At 36.8% G+C, this 23,359-nt stretch overlaps 2 protein-coding genes across 7 annotated transcripts in view; one reads left to right on the forward strand and one right to left on the reverse strand.

The window, feature by feature from the left end:
* The first annotated feature begins 1,371 nt into the window (after positions 1-1,371).
* On the forward strand, positions 1,372-4,816 carry GIMD1 (GIMAP family P-loop NTPase domain containing 1). Its single transcript, XM_009491078.2, has 2 exons — positions 1,372-1,764; positions 4,544-4,816. Exons 1-2 carry the CDS (start codon positions 1,372-1,374, stop codon positions 4,814-4,816), a joined length of 666 nt encoding a protein of 221 aa, XP_009489353.2.
* Positions 4,817-6,718: 1,902 nt separating this feature from the next.
* Positions 6,719-23,359, reverse strand: part of AIMP1 (aminoacyl tRNA synthetase complex interacting multifunctional protein 1) — a 41,516-nt gene continuing 24,875 nt past the window's right edge. For 4 of the 6 annotated variants that reach the window (XM_075709271.1, XM_075709269.1, XM_075709275.1 and 1 more), the window contains exons 5-7: positions 20,328-20,539; positions 14,125-14,293; positions 6,719-6,944 (exon numbers count right to left, since the gene is read on the reverse strand). In XM_075709271.1, coding sequence (XP_075565386.1) covers positions 6,778-6,944; positions 14,125-14,293; positions 20,328-20,539 — 548 coding nt within the window. In that variant the 3' untranslated portion in view covers positions 6,719-6,777. The other 2 variants (XM_075709273.1, XM_075709272.1) reach the window with 2 other exon arrangements.

Consider the following 23,359-nt stretch of genomic DNA (forward strand, 5'->3'; position numbering starts at 1 on the left):
TGCAAAAACCTCTCTGTGAATTCAGTAAAGAAGATCATCATGTACAGTATTGAATGTTGCCTGTAACAAAATTAGTATGTTAATAGCTCTTGAATGTTTGGCTTTGTATTGAAGCTATTTCAAAAGACTGATTTGGGCATGGATTTAATACAAGGGAAAAAGCTTGAATTGCACATGCAAGCATCTAAATAAATTAATCACAGGAAATCCCATTCTAAAATTATCCATGATCTCTTTATGAGTACCTAAACATAGTATCTTCAAAAAAAACACAATCTTTCTGAAGTTCAGATGTCACTGACAACTTAAAATCAACTACTTATTTGCCAATATGATTTTCCATCTGAAAGACCTCTAAATTTATTTAATCAGCCAGTATTCCTGTTAGATGATTAATGTGCACCAAAAACCCTTCAGATACTGGATTACAAAAAAGTAAAGAGAATGAGAGGGCTTATTTATGAACAATTATAGCAACTGGAAATTATACTTACCCATCTCCCCTCTCCATCCACCAGGCTATGCTTTTCTTTTCCACTAACTGTGCCATAAGTCTAAAAGTTTGTATAGTATACATTTCCAAAGTCTCAATTTCATATGGGATTAGAACCTGCAGCATTGGCTATTTCAGCTCTTCTTTTTTTCATTACAACATACTCCTTATATTTATCTGTATCAGAAAGCCTTTTCAGATTACTGCCTATTTCAGCTTTAGTGGTAGCTGATAAAAGACATATTCTAAGCTGTTCTCTGCTGTGAAAAAGTGCTCCTTTAAAAGCTACTTCTCCCTGACTACCTATTTTTTCCCTAAAACCAAGATTTACTTCCTGAAACGCGGTCACTTAACAGCAGCACGTATTTGTCACCATTCTCTTCTTCCTCCCCTAGTTTTCCTCCTTTTCATAACCTACTCTCCCTGCACGCCAACGCTGTTTTCCACGGTTGTTTCCCAACTCCTCCCTTCCCTCCCTTCTCTGTTGCCTCCCCTTAGCTTTATCTGCTTTACTTGTTCCTAAAACTGTTCTCACATCCGATTCTTTCCCAGCTCTTCAGTTTCTGTCAGTGTAGGAGCACAGACTGCCAGGTTGCTTTTGTACCTGTGACACCTTCCATGGGGTCTTGTTATTTCTAAGCAGCAGACTGGGAAGGATAGCAAAGATCCATCCTTGGATCAGAGGTGTATGTGCTGTACTGAATGTCTATCTACACCACACACTCCTTGAAAACATTTCAGGCAGGGAAGGACACTCAAAAGACATTGAATTTTCCAATTTTTGCTGGTTTGGTTTTTTTTTTTTTTAAAGTTACCTGAAATGACTCATGTTACTTGTTCGTCACTTAGTGACAGGTTTGTGGATAAAAGCACAGACAATGGCAGACAGCAATGAGATGACCATCAACCTTGTTGTCCTTGGAAGAACTCAGACTGGGAAAAGCGCTGCTGGGAACAGCCTGCTGGGCAGCTTAGACTTTGAGAGCCATCGCTCCCCAAGCTCTGTGACTACATGTTGCAGCCTTGGACACAGCTGTCGCATTTCGGGGATTATACGAAGAAATGGCTGTGAGCTAGCTCTCCGGGTTCGAGTACTTGACACTCCAAGCTACCCTCACAGTGGTCTGAGCAAAGAGCAGGTGAGAGACACAGTGAGTTCAGCCCTGGCTCACCACTTCGGCGAGGAAGGCCTGCATCTAGCTCTCTTGGTCCTGAGGGCTGACTTGCCTCTGTGTCCAGATGAAAGCGATCATGCAATTCAGTTCATCCAGGTAATAAATACATAAATAAATAGATAGAAGTCTCTGCCCTAACAGGAACTCTTTTGTCTTCAGGTGACAATAGCCACAGAAGAGTTGACTGCAAAAGTGAACTAGAGAAGTGCAGCTGAAAACTGGAACACTTCCCAGTCTGGCATTTGAAAAATGCCATTCAGAACTCCAACACCATACACCACAGCTACACTTATGACACTAAACCTGAAAAGAGAGAGGCAAGAACTGCTCTCTTTTGTACATGGGCTCAGCACAAAGGAATTTAGGAACCAAGTGTACCTATCAAAGTAAGCTTTTCTCTCAGAAATTACAGTTAGTGCTTTATCATGACAGATCTAGCTGTCTGAAGAGAAATGCTATTTAAAGCAAGCAAAAGTCATGTTACCTCACTCTCCTGTGCTCTGTATAGGACCAAAACAGAAAGTGACAGGTCCAAAATCACACCGAAAATCTGACTGAACTAGGACAAGGATGCTTAGCTCTGTCCTGCACTGTTGCCACTGCTGTATCTTTTCAAGAGAAAATACTAGAAAGTTGCCATAAATTTACCCTGGCTAATGAAAATTTTTAGCATAACTGACTCAAAGCAAGTATTTTGAACCTCCTGGGGGAAAATTTTTTTTTGCAGGTAGGTAGGAGACACTGCAAAGCAATGGCTTTCTTTTCAGTTGGTAATTTCTCATTACAATGCATACATATCCTGGGGGGGGGGGAAGTGAGGGAGAAGAGGCCAGCAAATGGATCTTGCTCATTTTATCCATCTAATCAGATGAACCAAGTTTGTATGATTTACAAAGAAACAAAGGGTTTTAGTTATTGCCAAAGTCTGCACATTACACTTCGCATCTGTCTTACGCTAATGAACTTTCTAAAAATCTTTAGGACTGGAAGAGACTTCCTGGTCCATCAACTCTTATTATGTGCTGCAACTGATATTATCTAAATATATAATACATATGTAGATAAAAATACACCAATATATAAATATATAGATAGAAAAGTAGCTTTCTAAATGTGCTTGATTTGCTCTCCTGATCTGATCTTTCGGATTACTCTCTATTGGTAGGCTGCTCCTCACTTTTCTGGTAGTTTGAGAGTTGGTTCTAATTTCAACACAGTCTTACTCATTGTCAGTTTACATATATCTGTTTTCAGTGTTACCCTTTTTTCTGTGTACAGTTCTCCATCTCTCTATACTTCACGGTATTTAAGAGAAAGCACTATTTACTGAAAATATTTTTATTCTAAGTCAATGAAAAATCATCATCATGCTTCTAGTTTGAGACCGTTTTGGATCAAGTCCATGTAGGCATTAAAAGCGTAAGAGATGCCATCATGCCTTTTCTCTTTAAATGGAGCTTTAAAACCCCTACTGGAAAGGAAATAAAGCACATTTAAAAATAATGAGAAAGCAACACTTACTTCTGTTTCATGATTACAACTGGCTCTCAGCTTATATAATAGTTGGCTTTTTAGTTATTTTCCCCTTAAAAGATCAGATGCTGTGATTTCATCAGCCACAAATGGGGCAGGACAGCTGCCTGGGTGCTAGGAATATCAACAGTAATGGTTACATTTCAGTACATCATTCCAAGAAGACATTAGCATAAAGACTACCTTTAGCAATCAGAAGTTTTTACAATAATCCTCTGCAAATTAGGGATGGCATATCAATGAAGATGGCGTATCAGTAGAAGACTGCCAGCATTTAAATCTCTCTGGATTTTTTTTAGTTCAGTAACATAGCCTAATGAATTTAGAGTGGCAGATATTGATTTCAGAACGAACATTAGCATTGCCTTTGAGTCCTCAACAAATCAAGGCACTATCCTCTCTCTCCAAAACTGATAACCCAACGCTTCCTCAGACAGCTTACACCAAAATTTTGTACAGGTTTAATTTTTTTTTAACCCCTAGTGTCTAAAACAGATTAATCGCTATCTTGGGAGTAGAAAGATATCCTTTAAAGCAGTTGTATACAACTTGGTATTTAGGTTACAGACTTGAGATCAATGCAAAGTGGACTTCATTACCAAAGCAGGTTTCTTGTCACACAGGAGTTAGCATGATTGCACTAAAGTTGTCATTTCATTTACATTTGTAAATGAAAGCCCAATCTTTTATTCACATTAAAATCTTATGTACTCATTGACAAAAAAGCAGCTTGTTTTCTCCATTCCCCTCCATCAGATAAACCACAGCAGTAGAAGACAAACTCTCTGGCCCATCACTTAGGTTGATACATTTGATTTGTGTTTTTCCTGAATTGCTCAGAATAGTTCAGTTTTATGGGATACAGATGGAATTGCAATTGGCGTTACGCAGAAAGTCATCATTTATTTTTTCAACACAAGGTGATTTTTTAGGAAAAAAAATTTCAAAGAGCTGTAAAAACTGTAGAAATATGGATATGTGGAAACGCCTGATGTAAACTACTTGTATTTTACTTTTTTTTTTTTTAAATAATGTGTGACATAGTTAAACAACCATTTTTTCTTATTTACATAGACATTTTTTAACTGGAGGAATTCTGTTAACATCTGTACTAAGAACAGAGAACTGCTAGTTCTGCACAACCACGTATTCCCACTGCTAGTGGATGTCAGTATCTTGGAAGGTGAAAACCCCCAGAAATTTCAGCAACTCAGATAGCATGAACTGGATTACTGCCAGGAAAAGAACATATAACTGGTCTGTTAATGCATAAGTATATGAGGTAGGAGTGGGGAAAAGGAACAAGAAGAGATAACTGTTTAAGATTTGTTTTTCATTACAGGAACTTCTGGGTCCCACATGGAAGGATTTCACTGCAGTTGTTCTTACTCATGCAGACAAGGCAGAAGAGGCTGGATTCAGCAAGGAAACATACTTGCATAATGCCTCAAGTACCCTGTTGTCACTTTTGAGCTCAGTACAGCATAAATACATTTTCCTAGACAACCAGAAGAGCATAACTAAAGAGGAAAGAGCTATTGTCTTAAAAAAGCTCTTGAATTTTATAAGACAAAATAATTATCAAGTGCTTCTACTTAAACACAGCAAGGAATAAAATCAACTTTCAGGTGCTCATTTGTCTATTTTCTACAGTAGGTAACATTTAATACAAATAAAAGAGTAGAAGCCATCAACTGGAAAATTCCACATCCATACCAAATACCTTTGAACACATCGTTGGAAATACCTCTTTAGATTACCAAACTACTTGCCTTTCATACAGTACCTCACGCTACTGCATCCAGAATCCTAGCTTCAACCACAAAATCAGAACAAGCTAGTGCTCGAAATCATGCTCCTAATATGTATGTAGTCACAAATGAGATTTTTATGCTACACCAGATTGTATACCGCAGCTCATACTGAACACAGATCTGGAAGAAAAAAAAAAAAAGAAAGTACAAAATGCACAAGTTCAGACTGTACGGGAGTCTCTTTCCTCAATTCTTCAAGCTTTCAGAAGGTCCTTTGAATTCCGAAGTTTGTAAAGAGCTTTCCAGTATTAAAAGCTAGGATTTACCTACTGTAAAAGTATTTCCTTACCTTGATTCAGGATTAGTTAAATTGAAGTTTTGAACTTCAAGAATTTTGTTTAGTAAGACATTATTGGATATGTAGTTTACAAGGCAGATAAAACAGCTCCCATGTGCTTAATGCTATTCGGCACATATAGAAGAACTAATTACTATTGCTTATTCCCAGATATATGAAAAATTAACACAGTTTATAGACACATACAAAACTAATTTGAAAAAGAAATCTGTTCATCTCTTCTTCTGCGCCTGTTCCTTTTAATTTTATACCATTGTCATTTTGTTTTCTCTCCCAGTTTACTGGATGAAGTTCAAAGCCTGCAAAATTTAGAGTGGCTAAGTCTTTATTTCAGTGGTTAAAAAAGCGCTTACTGTTTCAGTTGTTAGACTGTAACCAGTTAATTAAATACTATATGCCAAAATATCTGACATATCTCTAAAGTTACTTAAAAGGTTTATTGTAAATTGATCTAAAAAAGTTATTTTCAGATTATTAGAAGGTAGGAATTAAAAGAAGTAATTCAGGGCTATTACCATAGCAACCATGACTACTTGTACTACATTATTATGGAATAATTGTAATTGTAAAAACTGAAGAAGCTATTTCTGTTAATTCCAAAGCCTCTTTTGTATAAGATATCATTGCATAAAAATATATTAAAGCAAAAGATCAGTTCATTTTACACCTGTTTGGGCATTGGAAAGGGGTATTTTTTGGTACTATTTGCATAGCTCTGGCAATCTATTTGCTATTCATTCTTTCTTACTACTATCTATCATTTGGAAGGAAACACCTAGGTGGACTAGATAAAGAACTATTTCAGCAAAGCGACAGCTTTGATCTTATTGACATTATATCAGCTTAACTGTGGGACACAAAAGTATGTCCATTTCTATATCTTAGTGCATAAATGGCCAGTTTAATCTTCCCATTACAGTTGTCTGTAGACTACTGAGACAACACAGCCAAGAACAAAGTTGCAGATGCTTATATCTGAAAACTGCTTGAAAGAAGAGGAGAAAAAACTATTAAAAGGTGACTAGAAGAATGAAGACAATTGTGGTCTTCACTGACCAACTGCCAGTACTGCACCTCTTGAAGAGCAGTTAGCACACAAGGAACAAGGCAGAAATTTTTCCTTATTGAGATGCTTTTGTTCCATAGATCCTATAAACCTTTCACCCATCCAGAAAATATGCTGGCCTGCCTGTAGTTCCACCATGAACAACCCTTTGCAATTAAGTCTTGAGCACTGAGTGGTTAATAACTGCTGACAACACTTAACCTCAAGGACAGTAAGCATGATGAATGAGTGAATTGTGAGAATGTTGGAGGCATAACACATTCTGCACCTCTGGAAGAGGAGTTAAACAAAAAAAGGTATTAGCCATGCATTTCAGAGGGGTAATATATTCATGTTTTTTATTGTGCTTGCATTACTTTCCATTTCAACATCTGAAAAAGCTTCTAATAACCATTTGTTTATTTAATTCCGCTGTTAGCCATGGTCTCTGCCCTGCAGACTCCTTTCCCTTTCACTTCAAATGGAACTCCTTTGTACGTAGCAACACACTGGTCATTGGTATGAAGATCAGGTTGGATTTGCTCCCAAATCTTCTTCTTGGGATTAAGTTCCTTCTCAGGATCTCCTGTTTCAAAACAAAGAATAACCTAATAGCAAAGAACACAGAACGCAGAGCAAGAGCTCTGTGTATGTACACATCTCTGACAGCCCACATAGCATCGCTGCACACACTTTTAAGGGAAAAAAAACATTATCTGCGATTCTTAGAACGAAAACTTTAATTGGAATTAGGGACTGTCTAGGAAATGTCTCCAGAGCCTCTCTCAAAATGCTGATCTTTCAGGGGAAAAAAGGCTGTAAGTAACAGACCACAAATAACATCAAAAGGAATAAATCAAACCATTGGTAGTTGTTGGTTTACAAAGTTTACCAGAGACCAAAAGGATTCCTAAGAATTAAGTAGATGTGGACCACAGAAATACGCTACTCACCAAGACACGGGTTTGTCAGCATCTTAACTTTAGGAATTAATGATTTTTTACGAGCAATTAATATTAAGTGAATTTGGCAGGTGCTCTTACAGTTGAGAAATAATGAATCTAGACAAGAATAGTCCAAAATTATGATACTGACATAATGTTAGCCCCAATTTTCAACTGTTCTGCTACTTTTTGTAGTATTTGATGACAAGCTCTGATGCCTAAAACAACAGAAGCATTAAAGGACTTGTATTTCAGCAATTATGGCCTCAGTCTCTGTAAGTCTCGGTTCCCTGTTTCTATGTGTACACCATGATAAGCTACCTACCCCCCAGAGGTATTGACAGTCTAACTACATGAGCAAATCTGACTATTTAAGGATCTCTAATGACCACAAAGTGCAGGTTTCTTCTACTAATGTTTTGGAATACTGAAATACTTTAAGAAATTACCTAGAACAGTGAAGTATTTCAGAGTCGTATTTTTCCTTTTTTTAAAATAGGCCCGAAATCCAAAGTATAGGAACAAAACAACTAAGCTAAATAAGCTCTCATACTGTAAAGATTTATACTGAATAAACTGCTGCCTGCTGACATAATCCAGATAAAGCAAGACAACCAATTCACTGTACAATTATTTTCTGTTCAAAAGGTCAAATAAATTTAATCTCTTAATTCTAATACAATGCAGATTCTCTTAAAGAAAAAAAAAAGATATTTCGTTAAAACTTATTTAATCATAATGCTGTCAGGTGCTCTTGTCCTCTTATGTGTAACACAGGCAGGACAAATTAAAAAAAAACACAAGACTTTTTAAAAAATACAATTAGAGCACATTTAAATACTGAAAGGGATCTCATGCTCTTTCGTCATTGATAAAAATATATATATATATATATGTGTTGGTGGTTTGGTTGGTTGGTTGGTTTTTTACTTGCTTGGAGTGCCATATTGGCACCATTCTGCCCAAACTATTCAAATCCTAAGTTCCAGAACAAGCAAGAATCAAAAAACAAATCCTAGTAAACAGATCCTCCCTGAGATACTCTCAGAGAAGCTAGAACTTCCTGAGGAAAATGAGGAGCTCTCCAAGCGAGCAGAATGTCAAGTACTCTCATCTTCCACTATTCAGTGTCCCCAGAGGTTCAGGAAGAAAAACTATTAAGGCTACAGGGATTTTAATGTACACGTTTCTAGTAGCTGGTTGAAATTCATTACTGCTTAGTGTATTCCTGACTGGCTGACCATCAGGTGGTTACACGAACTACTCTCACTCCAGCCTGCCTTATTGTTTTTCTCCTTTAAATGTTTTCAATGGTTCAATCTACTCACATTCTCAATGTTTGCAAAAGTAAGTTACTTCTGCCTGTAGATGGGTCTAACTTCTGTAGCTTCTGTATCTGTAACTGTGCAAGAGAAGCAGACCAGGCCAGATTTCTCTGTTAAGCAGGCTAGCCTTGCCAGAGCAAGATTCAATAATGCAGTCGAGTTATTTCACAACCACAGTACACTTAATATTTAAAAGAAAAATCAGTAATACCATTAATAAATTAAACATTTAGAGCTAATTGCACATTTTCACAAAAATAAATACCCTGCTCAATGATCAAGTTCACGAACAAAGACAGACGTGGACATAGACCAAAGTTAAAGTATATGAACTAATAAAAATCATTAAACAGAATGTTAAATGATCCACTGTGCATTTCCTTCCCCCTCCTCAAGTATAAAAAGCTAGCAAATTTTTTCGGCAAGAAAAACACCTGACTTTTATTATAAAAAAACATGCTTTGGATGTTAATAAGTTTCTTTGGAATCCTGCATCGAGCTCCCTTGGGATCTGTGGTGAGCTCATATTAGATTAGCATAGGCACCGATTTTAAATACTACCAGAGCTTTAGGCTCTGTGACTTTTCCTGTGACTTCTCATTGCATTCCTTCTTCCCAGAAAATATTCTTTAGAAGGGTTTCTATAAATAAAATAAATTTAAACTTGTAATGGTTTAGTGAGTTTCCTACTCTATTTACATAAAACGAACCAAATAAGAGGTCCCAAATTTTATTAAACATGTCACTAGCAGTTTAAATATTACAAAAGAAATTCTCATAATAAGCAAGAAACTGCTTCACTGTATAACAGTTCAGTAACTATTGAGAGAATATATCTCAATATGTCTTGCAATAAGGGGCAAAAATATGCGGTGATGTGTGACCTTATGAAAAGTTAGTACCACTTAGCCCACTGTGGATTGTAACTATACACCTGAAGGAAAGCATCCATACACCAAAGCTTTGATCAAAGAAACCTGCTAAATACAGACTAACCATCGCACTCCAGTTTTAGCACAATTTTTTTTTTAAAGATATAGTTATTAACTATAAATTGCCAGGGATTCTTAGACCAGAATGATTATTTAATTATATAACTTAAGTAACAGATTTGTGGTTCCTGTGGCATTTTTGCATTGAAGAATTTTGTGAAAGTGTCAATTATACTGCTATTAGAAGGAATATTTCACAGTTAGCTGTGAAAACTCCAAGAATTATTGCTGTCTTACAGCAATTGCTATGTAGGAGGGTATAGTATTTAGACATGCAATGGAATGATTCTTCTATGGTTTATGAATCAGACCTTTTCTACTGAAGGTAGACAGAAATTTTATAAAGTTCTTTATATAAAAAAGGCCCAATAGATCTTGAAGATTCATGTACTGGAGTATAAAATGGTGTTAAAGTTCCCCTAAAGGCAATGACATCAAACAAACAAAAAAAAAAGAACACTCCTCCAGACAGCATTCCTTATCAAATCACTCCTCCATGACACTCAAGATAGTTCCAGGAAAACTCTCAAGTTTCTACAGAAAAAAGTTCAACTGGTTTGAATCAAGATACAATTTGTTTACTTTGACTAAAATGACCAAGGAAAATTAGCCTGTGTCTCATGAATATTTTGTATGGTGGAGAGAGCAGGCTTAAAAATAACTCGATTCCGAGCTGCTTGACAGACAGCTGTGTGTGTTTTAGAGTTGCTTTATTGTTGCTGTTGCTTCTGTTGCTTCATAGGCTTTATACTTCAAACTAAAATAAGACCCAGCTGTGCTTTCTATTTTAATTTCAAGGACTCAAACCAAATCTTTATGCTTTAAAATTACTCTTTGGAAAAAATCTGATCAGAATATAAGTGATTACAATTAAGCACTGAAATTAAATGACATCTGACATAGCAAGGATTCTACCCTCCTGATAACAGTAGCAGTGAAGTGCCAGATTGCCTTTGAGGAGACAGCAGCTAAGAAGCACGTGAGATTTTAACACAAAAAAGGTGAGTAGAAGATACAGACACACAACCTCATTAAAAATTGAGAAACAGTTTTCCAGTATCCCAGTGAGTCCTGTCCCCGCCAGGAATAAAAGGGAGAAAAACACCCCAAAAAACCACCAAACCACACAGCTGTTTAAAAAGGAGAAAAAGGAGTTTAAAAAGGAGAAAAAAACCCCAAACAAAACCAAACCAGAAAAAGGAATTGGGTGGGAGGCGGAGGGGGGATCCAAACCCACAAAAAAGTGTTAATCACTTGGATGAGAAGGTAAGTGGCAACAATCTTAGTCTCTAGCTAAAAGAAATTTTAAAAAAATCCCCTAAAGCAAACCAAAACCTACCAATGAGCAGCATTAATATCTTAGTTACAAAGGCAATATGCAAAAGACAAGTATGCAACAAATTACGTTACAGAAGCAGATGTCAGAATGATTTTGTAAGTCTCCATCCAACAATACTTTTTGTCTTGCTTTTTCCTACTCACTTCAAGATCACAAGTCTTAAAATTCTTTAAAATAAATTTCATGTAACTAGATACATCACTCTACTTTGCACTATTAAGCATTAGGTATATTTTCAAAGTCAATGATTAGCTTTAATCTCATACTTAATGCTCATTTTTCTGAGCAGCTATTTATGAAAAATTAGGAAACAGCTACCATATTTCAGACTACAATCTATAGCCCTGGATGTATATGCTTTTCAGAGGGGTTGCAAAAGCCTTCATTTGGCACTTATCAGAGCTGCACGTCTTTGGCTCCCTGTCAGAAGGAAACCAATATAAAGCATACAAAACCTTGTATCATAGGCTGCAGGTCATAACTTTAGAACTAGCACAATTTTTACACCACCTTTAGCTTATTCTATGCCTTTTAAGAATCAAAATGTCAACAGAACATCTGTGTACCTTAACACCTGGAAATAATTTTAAAACAAATGTGTCTAACTGATTTGCTCTAGGAAAAGCTTTTTGCAACTGTAACCATGGAGTCTGAGTTTAATTAGTTTGATAAAACTGACCTCATTAGCCATGTGCAAGAAAAGATATGCTGGCTAACAGAGAATAGCACTACTACCAGCTCTCACATTATTTTCAAATGCCAGGTACATGAAGTTACTTGAGACATAAGTTTGGAGTAAGGTTATGTCTTATTTGACAAAAACACACAAAAAAGACCCCCCACCCCTCAAAAAAGTCACATGCCCAGGCTGATCTGTACATCATTTTGCAGGGCTTATGCACTAGAAGGGTTTACTTTACAGCTTCATGCTCTCTTGTACATCCATTTCCACAGCAACAGAAAGCTATATGACTGTGTCCTTGCATGTAACAGAAGTCACACATCCAACATTTCATTTATCTTTACTCATGGATATGTGGTAAGTACTAGAAGCTATACGGGAGTATTCCTACAATTTAGTCAATGCAATTGCTGAAGTCTTTCAGATTTCAGTACAGCTTACCAATTCTGCATCTCAACTAGCAAGCTTGGTATATTTTTAATACAGAAAACTAAAAATGAAAAAATACAAGACTGCTTTCCTTCTTAAACACAGTATTATTTTAAAGTATTTTCAATCAGAGCACTAAATCACAGCAAGCTGAGCTTTCCTCCTGTTTCAAAAACACCTAGACCATTGCTTCCTTTATCATATGCCAAGCAAATTACATATTTTTTAGACCATCATAGTTTCAGTCATGAGAAGTACGAAAATATCTATATACATACATATATATTTATGAAAGGTTATTTCATGCAAATATGTTCAAGCATAGAGCTTGCCAAGAGGTTCACAAATAAAAACACTGCTGTACAGCTAGAAATTGTCAGAGGTGCAATAGCTTGAAAAAGTTAATATGTTTCTATGTAGAAAAAGGAAAGCTACACCATTTTCTCACATGTGAAAGACAACTTTTGAGCAACACATTCATCCTGAAGACGAATACTTTGTTGATAAATGCACACACATACAACTCTACCCAATATAGGAAATACTGGGAGTTAAACCACTTTATCTAAAGAAAAAGTGATGTAGTGATCCTGCCCAGAAGACTGCTGATCATCAGGAAGTCAGTGATCCACGTAACAGTTGACCTGAGTAAGTCTGGGCTTGTGCTGTGCTGCACAAATTCCTGGGGCACAGAATAAACATAGCCAACTGAGCTTAACGGAGAAGCCTGCAGGCAGCTCCCACACGGTACCCGCAACTGAGCCACCTGTGTGTCCTCATCTTTGTGGAACAGTACAGCATCAAGTTCTCATGCAAACTTCCTTTCTGTTTGGCAGTTGAAATGAGTAAGAAAGTACAATAGCTCAAATAACCGAGAGGGGGGAATCACTTCTACTGACAGGGAGTGCACAACATGCTGCACGTGGATCAGAAGCCTGTTCGATGATGCACCAACTTGGGGTTCCCATCATCCATGTGATGCAAGATTATTTATACTATTCTCTCTTTTCAGTGTAAGCTCTAATAAATAGCATTTTAGATGATACTTTACAGAGTCTGAGTGCCTTTCTTACTGGGATCATAATGGACCAGCACCTCTTGATGAAAAACACTTAAAACCATGATAGAAGATAACAAAGTGACAGTGTTAACAAAAAGAGCAACAGGAAAACCTGAATCTGACCGTATCCCGTTCAGCCTGTAAGAATAATGAACTGCCATTTGGGTAGGAGGGAAGCATTTCACCAAGATGCTACATCTGTGATGCTTATTTGAGTTCCCAATATGCAGGGTCAGAAACTAATCATTTTCTTAGATGAGTGGGAGGTGGAGGAAGTGGGAAAATGGATGAAAATTATCTTTTGAGAAAGTTTGAATTTGATTATTTTCTTATTTATATTCTGAAAAAAATACATATTTATTGATTTAATTAAGTGGGAGGAAGTCCAATGGCTGTCTTCGGAGACCCAAAAAGTAATTTCCTCCCAGAAAAACAAACAAAAAAACCCTGGTGTTTTGAATATTATAGGTTCCTCTCATTAATAGGAGACTTCCACCCCCTCCAATCCTCTCCATCCCTTTTTCCTCCTCCTCCTCCAAAAAAAAGCCTACCTCAAGTTGTGACACTTTCATTACGGGGAGGAGCTGGAATCAGGAACTTATTACTTCATCACTTACACTGAGACACTGTGAAAGATGCTTTACATTTGCTTATTGTAACTTGCAAAGTGCAAATATGTTTGTCCATACATTTCAAAAGCAGAAATACTTATTGAGACTTAAAGAAAGTGGGTAATTTTATATTAAAGTACTATGCGTCTTTTTCAAGTTACAGTTATTTCCCTGTATTTTCCAATTTTTGGCAGACATGTTTAAGTATTTTCAAACCTCTATTTACACAATCTTAGCATGCTAATAATAAAAAAGTTTGAATATAACTAATTCAGAAAATTTCAACGAAAAACACAACCAACTTTAAAATACTATTTTATCTGCTTCAACACTGAGGTCACCTTGACATACCCATTTCCTCCAATTTCCCAAATACCTACTTACCAGGAAAACCTTCAAAAGTGATTCTATCCCCAGGTACTGCCCCGGGTGGGGGAGCCAGAATTTCCACTTTTTCTGGAGAGCTGGCACACATCACCATTGCTTGAGATACTACTCCTCTCATCTTTGCAGGCTTCAAGTTACAGAGTAGTATTGCCATCCGATTCTGCATCTTGGGGGAGGAAAACAGAAGGATGTGAGTACTTAAATGCCACATACTTTTGGGTACTCTGATTATTTCATTATAACAAAAGAATTACAATGAAGAGACCTTTTAACATGGACGAGAGAAGCATACAGCAACAGATGCATAATTTTAATGCCTGCACACCAGTAACAAATAACATTTAAACCACTTAAGAGAGCTGGCTGGTGAATAATGGAGTAAACGCTGAATTGTGACACACTTATGGAAATACAAAATGTACAAATCAGCAATCCAAAAATCAGGCAATTCATTTCACCTGTATTCCATCTTTACTCGTTCTAGTTCACCACTTCAGTCCACTTTCAATACAGAACTATTAACCAAACTATTTCCATTTAATAATAATAAATAACAACAAACCACTCAACAAATTATGCTAGCTCATAGATAAAAATTTCAAACTGTGTACTGGAAGTGTACAGGTGTTTTACATAATTAGCTCACTTGAATCTTAAATTTTATCTTAACCCAAATGCTTTGAATTTTTTTAACCACTGAAAATGGCTGTATATACTGCGTACTGCAATTTGTTAGAGTAAAACTGTAAAACTAGGCTTCTTCCTTTGTTTTTTATTTCAATTAAAATTATAATAGTAAACCAGAGAAAACATACTGTGTTAGGGGAAACTGCCACACTTTAGCCTAGAAAACAAACCACAATTTCAAACTGAATAAAAATGAAACCCAGGACATTCTTAAGAGACAGACAGAAAGTAAGGAAGCCTTAATTCCCATACTCCTGGTGCACATATGTGTATATCCATATTTCTAGATTTCAGTCTTTGTGCATTACAATATAAACTTTAAACAAAACTGTAGGATTAATACTTAATAAAATTCATATGATCAAGTATTCTGAATACTGCCTATTTTCCAAGTAGAACATTTTAAAAAGCAAAAATATAAATCTCCAAGATTAAGCAGTTATAATGAAAAGTTGATCTTGCATAAGTTTCAAGGCAGCCCACTGACTGAAAATTTCTTAAGTTATTGCTATGGATATAAATCGCCCAAAACACAAGAAATGGCTGTAATACATCAGTGACTATAATGTAAGTTGTAGACATTATCTGGCACTGAATAACAATTAGCAAAAGGATATACAGAATAAAAGAAACAAGATTTCTGCATTTGGTACTCAGCTTTAGTTTTGACTAACTGGAAAAAATTCTAGACTTGGGAGCATTGCTTTTTTGTTAGAGATTATACAATTGACAAAACCAGACAGCATTAATACAGAAATGGAGATCATCATCTTCAACAAACTAACAGGAAAGAAAACCAAACTAGCATCACATTATTCCTTTCTCTCCAGTCACAGTGACCCAAATGTTTATATATATTGCATGAGATTTCTGTATGAGAAGTTGATTACTATTACAGAATTAAGAAGTACTTATCAACATTTCAAACACACACATTACCCCATCACTTTTACTAGAAAGCATGTTCAAACGCTTTTGAAAAACTGCTGTAATACTAAGATATGTGTATTGATTTCACAAATAAATGGTAATAAAACCCACAAGGTTAAATAAATATTTTCATAAAACCAAAAGAAAAACCCTCCCAAGATGGTCAGCCAAAACCAGAACATTGCTATTTCAATGGTGGGGTTGGGTTTTTTTTTTTCCTTTTTATTATAAATGGCTCAATTATTAAAATGTCTTCAGATAAATGACAATTCCCTAAGTATAATAAATATATACATATATATATTCGTGGGGTTTTTTTCTATTTTGTTTTTGGTTTTTTTTTTTTTTTAAACTGGTTGTGCTATTTTTTATAGAAGGGACTTACGGTAATGTTTCCAGAAAATAAGGCTTCAATTACAATAGCAAACCCCTCTTTATTCATGCATAATAAGCACCAAAAAAAATTGTTTACGAACCATCAAGGAATCTGCTGTTTGGGTATCATTCTATCTGCATTGCTCTTATGAGATCTTTTTACATTAAATGATAAATAAAACCCTGAAATGTGTCAGTTACAAAGACCCAGATCCAGTAATTCTACATTCTCTGTAACCCCAGTAAGTTAGCGGAACAAAAGAAACAATCTAGTTTTTCAAAAGTAACTGTAAAAATAAATTGGGAAATTTACTGACTGATAGATAAGATCGGGCAGAAATATATAAAAAAAAAAAAAAAAAGGGGAGGGAGGGCGGGGGGAAAAACCTGACTCCCTTTCCCAATATGTGAAAAGTTCTATCAGAAATACAGGGTGTTACTGAAAACCAGCTGAAGGTGACACACATAGACAGTAAGTGTATTTTTTCTTCTGCATATGTGTTATTACCCAGTAAAGCAAAATTCTACTTAAGAACAATCTCTACACTTAAAAGGACACAAACCAAAGCAAGCCTATGTCTACAGGGAATTGACAAGGCTCTGGCATCTCAGGAGGTGTTTGATACATAAATGAGCTGAGAATAAGCAAAGGAAATTGAAATCTAATCTCCTTGAAACAGTAACAACCTCTGTGGCCTTCCAAAAAGCCAGTCCTTTTGCTTCAGAAATCCAGGAACTTCAAAACTGACAACTCAACTAGTGAGAAACTGATTTAGTTTCAGCAAAAAAGTTAGTTGTTACAGTTTCTGTGGTTGGACACACAGCTACTTCACATTCAGAATTGTCCTGGTTTCGGCTGGGATAGAGTTAATTTTCTTCCTAGTAGCAGGCATAGTGCTGTGTTTTGGATTTAGTAGAAGAATGTTGATAACACACTGATGTTTTTAGTTGTTGCTGAGTACTGCTTATGCTAGTCAAGGACTTTTCAGCTTCCCATGCTCTGCCAGGTACACAAGAAACTGGGAGGGGGCACAGCCAGAATAGTTGATCCAAACTGGCCAAAGGGCTATTCCATACCATACGACATCATGCTCAGTATATAAACTGTCTGTGTGTGTCTGTGTGTGTGTCTGTCTGTCTGTGTGTCTGTGTGTCTGTCTGTCTGTGTGTGTGTGTTGTTGGCCGGGAAGCAGCGATCGCTGCTCGGGAACCGTCTGGGTATCGGTCGGCGGGTGGTGAGCAATTGCATTGTGCATCACTTGCTTTGTATATTATTGTTGTTATTATCATTATTATATTGTTATTATTATCATTACTATTTTACTTTATTTCAATTATTAAACTGTTCTTATCTCAACCCAGGAGTGTTTCTCACTCTTACTCCTCCGATTCTCTCCCCCATCCCATTGGGGCAGGGGGAGTGAGCGAGCGGCTGCGTGGTGCTTAGTTGCTGGCTGGGGCTAAACCACGACAAGAATAAAACAATGCATTTTTGCAACGTGCTGGTAGAATGAAGTGGGGGGTGGAGAAGAAATAAAGCAAAGAAACGGAAATGAGGAGAAGTTAATCCAGAAGTTTACCATACAGAAAAACCAAGACCTTCTTCTTGAAGCGCTAGTGTTAAATTGCGCTTTTTCTTAGCTAATCCTAGAAGTTACCTGTATAACTGATTATCAGTTAACAATCCCTCTGTATCTCAAAATCAGGTACCATGACAGACTGCAATGGCTAGTGAATATGAGTTAAACCCAACACGCTGATTGCTTTAAAACCAGAGTGCGTTGCAGTGCCAACAGCAACATAAAGCCCTCCTCAATTTATTACATGCTTGTCTGGATCTTAAGTTTGCCAGCAAACATAATTTACAAGTCACAAGCTTGGTTACATAGCTATTTCTATTTGTTTCATATCTGAAAAGAAACGCAGTAGCTTTTTACATAGCCTTGAGGCATAGTGCTACAGAAGCAGAAGAAAAACCTAGTTTGCTTTAAGAAAGGTGTCTTACATTACACAGAATGTGTCAATAAGTTTACAATCATGCCGTAGTCACTGTTGTTTATGATTTAAAGAAACATCTTTTCCCTGCAGACTAGACAAAGAAAATTAGAAGATCAAGAGTATGTATAAAGAATATAATTACCAGTCTAGCTAAGAATAAGAAATGTTAATGAAGATACCCATCATGCTTCCTAACCAGAAGTAAAATCAGATGATACAAATACTACAGCCTCAAACACTGTTAAAATTACCACATCAAACACTGCAATCATAAATAGCTAAAGTTTTGGTAAATTATGTCTGTAGTACTTGATCTGATGTATACATTGCTAATTAAATATACGGCAGTAGTCACATGCCAGGCCTTCACATTTTTGAACACTGCAAAAAACACAAAAAGATGGAAGCTAGCCCCCAAGAATTTACTATCTAATAGAGACTTGTCAAAACCAAAACCAGGCACACAAACTAACTGTTCCCAAAGGATGTACAACAACGATCCCTAATTCTCTGTTAATGAGTGCTTTGGATTATTTTTTCCACACAGGAAGCAGGTTAAAGAGAAAAGACTGTTACTGTTGCTGCATTCGGTACACTTCATGTTCGTAATTTTATTTAGAAAGGCTTTTAAGATGTTTTTTCTACGTGCTTTCTTGAGAGGGGACTGCTAAAAATGAGCAATTTGAAATTTGTCCACTGCAAATCCAGTAACTGGACACTTATCAGGTGATCTGTGCAGAATAGTTACTGTATTCAGTCATTTTTTCCAGTTCAATAACTTTCTGTATCATAAAAACAATAATCACAATTTTAATTGCCTCCTGCATTTGCAGTCTTACCAAGAGGACAGGGCATGATTAGGAACTTGTCATGGTTTAACCCCAGCCAGCAACTAAGCACCATGCAGCCGCTCGCTCACTCCCCCTACCCCGATAGGATGGGGGAGAGAATTGGAGGAGTAAGAGTGAGAAACACTCCTGGGTTGAGATAAGAACAGTTTAATAATTGAAATAAAGTAAAATAGTAATGATAATAATAACAATATAATAATGACAATAATAATATACAAAGCAAGTGATGCACAATGCAATTGCTCACCACTCAACGACGGATACCCAGCCAGTTCCTGAGCAGTGATTGCTGCTCCCTGGCCACTCCTCCCCAGTTTCTATACTGAGCATGACGTCATATGGTATGGAATAGCCCTTTGGCCAGTTTGGGTCAGCTGTCCTGGCTGTGCCCCCACCCAGCTTCTTGTGCACCTGGCAGAGCACGGGAAGCTGAAAAGTCCTTGACTAGCATAAGCAGTACTCAGCAACAACTAAACCATCAGTGTATTATCGGCATTCTTCTCATACTATATCCAAAACACAGGACTATGCCTGCTACTAGGAAGAAAATTAACTCTATTCCAGCTGAAACCAGGACAGAACTGAAAAGGCATTTGAAAAAATGTAGCTTTCCCACACTAAGATCAATTCCTTCATGACCCGTTTTGCAGTTGCTCTATACAACACTGGTTTAATTGCCAAGCTTGCATTTGAGTTTAGAAGCAGCCTTCAGTCAATTCCTCCCTTCCACTAACTTTTCTAGAAGAGGTGTGAATGGAAAATATAATCTTGAAGTCTCATGTTGTTCCCAAGACATACATAAACCTTGCATGTCAAACAAAGAAGTGTATCAACTGAAAAAGCATAGAGGTAGAGAGTATTGCAGACAAGGAAGTAAAAATACACCTTTCGCATCCCACTGTTGTTTAAGCCATTCACTGCCAGCTAAGTTAAATTTACGTTGCTTTACTCCATACCAAACACTTCAATGGGCTATAAAGAGAGTTGGAAGACAAAGGTTTCAAAAGTTTGGATGATAGCACAAAAGTTACTATGGGTTCTCTACCATATACTAGGAAACCTAAAGGGAGAGTAACACGTGTTTGGTTTAGGAGTGCACCGTGTACCAATGGCATCACAGGGGAGTCAGAATAAGATCCCAGGATAGAGGCACTGCAAGGAGAAAGGAACTGATTTGGGGTAAGGGCACTTCTACATTTTCTGGCAAATGTTGTTAAGCATTATTTCCATTTGCATTTTTTTTTTGTTTTCATGACTGTAAAAATCTTTTAGCAGAATTAAAACACATCCTATAAACAGATTAAGGTCTTAAGATACTTTAGGAAAGGAAAAGCTATCAGTAAATAATTTTGTCAATACCTGATCCAGAGGAACATGTTTCACTAAACCACTGACAACAGTCCTTGGGCTTGCTTCACCAACATCCACTTCTTCAACATACAGACTGTCTGCATCTGGATGCTTTTCGGCAGAAATAATGCAGCCAACACGAAGATCCAGATAAGAAACATCTACAGGTTTTGCATCACTACTTCCAGCAGCTGGCTGCTGTTTCTTCTCCTTCTTTTCAGCTATTAAAGAAAGTTTAGTTCATGAAATAAACATAAAAAAAAAAGCATAAGTAATTTATATTACTATTGCAAGGGAAAAGCAAACTACAGTCTTAGAAATAAGTGTAAATCCAGTGTAAAACACAAACGAAGAGTAAAGAGTTAGCACTTCTATTACTAGTTTCCAGTGGAGAATCATCATACACACTCCAATTTAGATTGTTACTACAGGTAATTACCACCTTAGGACAGAGGTGTTTCCTTGTTTGTAAAGTGAAGTCATCCTGAACTTTAAGTGTAGCTAACATGTACGTAAGTGACACACACACTCTGCCGAAGGCCACATCAATAAGCCTGATAGTACTGTTTTAATAATTAGCAATTACCAGTAAGTCTTACCAGGGTGTTTCACCAGCAAAGGGAAACTAGACAATCACAAGTCATCAGATTACTAGTTCTTAACAACAGCTGACTGTGGACAATGCTAAATCACTGCAGCTACACTGTTACAGTTGCAAAGCAACCCCTCAAGATGACCTTAGCTAACTTTCTTCACTTTGCAAATACACCAGCGTGTGAAAATGCTCATGGCCTAAGAGGTTCCACTGGTGCAGAGTCATTATCCCATGGCAATGCAAGGGTTTATCATCACCCATACATACCGTATAATATAAACCAGCAGTGCAGCAACACTCCCCATACTCAGCTGCTTATTTAGACATTCCTTTCAAGACGAGCGAGTTACATCCAGTTTGTATTTAAGACTGTCTCATTTAAAAGACATTCAAGATTTGCTTAACAACTATAATCTCTGGGGGATTAAAAAATGTCTGAGAAGTGCTCACTTAAAACAAGCATATTCTGTTTTTCACCCAAGATAGCTTACATATTAATGTAAACTAAACTCCCTTCTTTAGGGAGCAAAAAAGGAAAAGTAGACACAGCATGCAATTTGATTAATTTATCATTGCTCTAGTACAGGGTTGAAATCAAATAATACATTCAATAATAAAAAGGGAGTATTTTTTTTCACAGAAGCAATAGCTCTTCAAAAATATTTCAGTTCATATGTGATGAACAAAAAGCTCTAGTGTTTAACGACTGGGTTTTATTAATCTTATCGTAATTAGATAATTGTAGATTACAATTAGATTAATAAAACCAGTCACATATACAATAATTGAAGAGAAACTGAAAAAATACTGTCAAAATAGTTATTATTTAATACCTAAGATCATTTCAAAAGACCTGCCATCTTTATCCTTGGTATCATTCCTCACTGTTCACGACATTTCTCTACAATAGCCTGGAGCCCAAAAATCACCTTCTAGCACCCCACTTATTTTACTTCAGAGAAATGAAGTCTGTCACCAAATAAGGAAAAGAGAGCACAGCAAAGCATGTCTGTACACAGCATATAAATAGATGTACATAAAACATCCATTTCAGTGCTGCAGGCTAAGGAGAGAACTGCACTCCTCTGGCCAGTGTTGGAGTCGGCCCAGAATCAATATCCAGAGAAGCCTCACAGGTGAGGTTTGCAAGAAGTACAACTAAGAATATGGGAATAACCAGAGAGGAAACAGATGAGATAGGTGACAGAAAGCAAAGGGATTTGAAATATTCCATAATTTTGTCAATTTCGAGACTAAGAAACAAATTTTACATATTGGTTACTTTGATTTGAAGTACTACACCTATGGTAGATGTTGAACTGCCACAGAAATAGCCTGTTCAGGGCTTCTATTTAATGTTCATGCTGTATCTCACCTTTTTCCAAATACAGTCACTGGAAGGAAAAAGTCAAGTAGATTGCTTTCTACATTTAAGCTACTTATACAAGATGAGGGGAAATAGAATACAAGAAAGTTCTATTTTTCCCTATCAACAGAATACTTGCTCTGTAGCCACTGAACACTTGAAAGCAGTTAATTGCCTGATATGACATGTGGCCTCTGCTTTTATATTTACAGCTCTGTGTAATATTGATGTGTCAAAGGCTGCAGTACACCAAAAAATACTAAGTAGCTTATAAGCCTGCATACAGCTCACCAGAAAAACAAAGAGATACAGTACCCTATCAGCATAATATCCAAACTCTGAAAATCTGTACAAATCAATTAATAGCAAATTAATAATCTGCATAAGAGAATGATTGTAAAACATGAGTTTAAGTTACAAGATAGACGCCTGTACTTTTGTGCAAGTATAACAGATGTCTTTTCTTCTAAGCGTGTGTTAAACAGAAGTCAATACAGACAGCTAAAAAAGAAAAATAGGAAGAAAGGTGTAGGAGGAAACCTACATACCCTTCTCCTACATTCCTCCCTGATGCCAAGACCAGATTATGCTATCTGCCTATGTCCTTTCCCCAGTACTTCCTCTTAGCCACACAATTTCACCAGTATTGACATGGATGTATCTGCTCAATCTGATGAAACTTCACTGCCCCTAAGAATTTTCCAGGGGGAAAAAAAAAGCAGGCTATTTAGAGGATGCAGAAAACTGCAATTTAGCACTCTTCTTATAGTATTCTTTTATGCTACTATTGCTTGCAAGGTATTTGCTGAACTGGTATATGCCTTTTGCTTGCGCTGTTTCCGTGGCGGGGGAGGGGCGGAAATCTAAGCCTCAGAACAGAAAGTCATCCAGTCTGCAAAAAACTTCTCTAAACTTTGTGTCCTTCTCTCTCCCCCGCCCTCCCCACGCCCCCTTTGCTTTTTTCTGTTGTGAGGTTTTTGGGGGCTTGGGGACAGGGCTTGGGGTTTTTTTTGGTTTTGTTTGTTTTTAAAATAAGGAGTTCAGTCACATTAAAAGAGATTTGGCATGTATCCCATTTAA

This window comes from Pelecanus crispus, chromosome 4 (genome assembly GCF_030463565.1).
Source record: "Pelecanus crispus isolate bPelCri1 chromosome 4, bPelCri1.pri, whole genome shotgun sequence".
Lineage (NCBI taxonomy): Eukaryota > Metazoa > Chordata > Aves > Pelecaniformes > Pelecanidae > Pelecanus > Pelecanus crispus.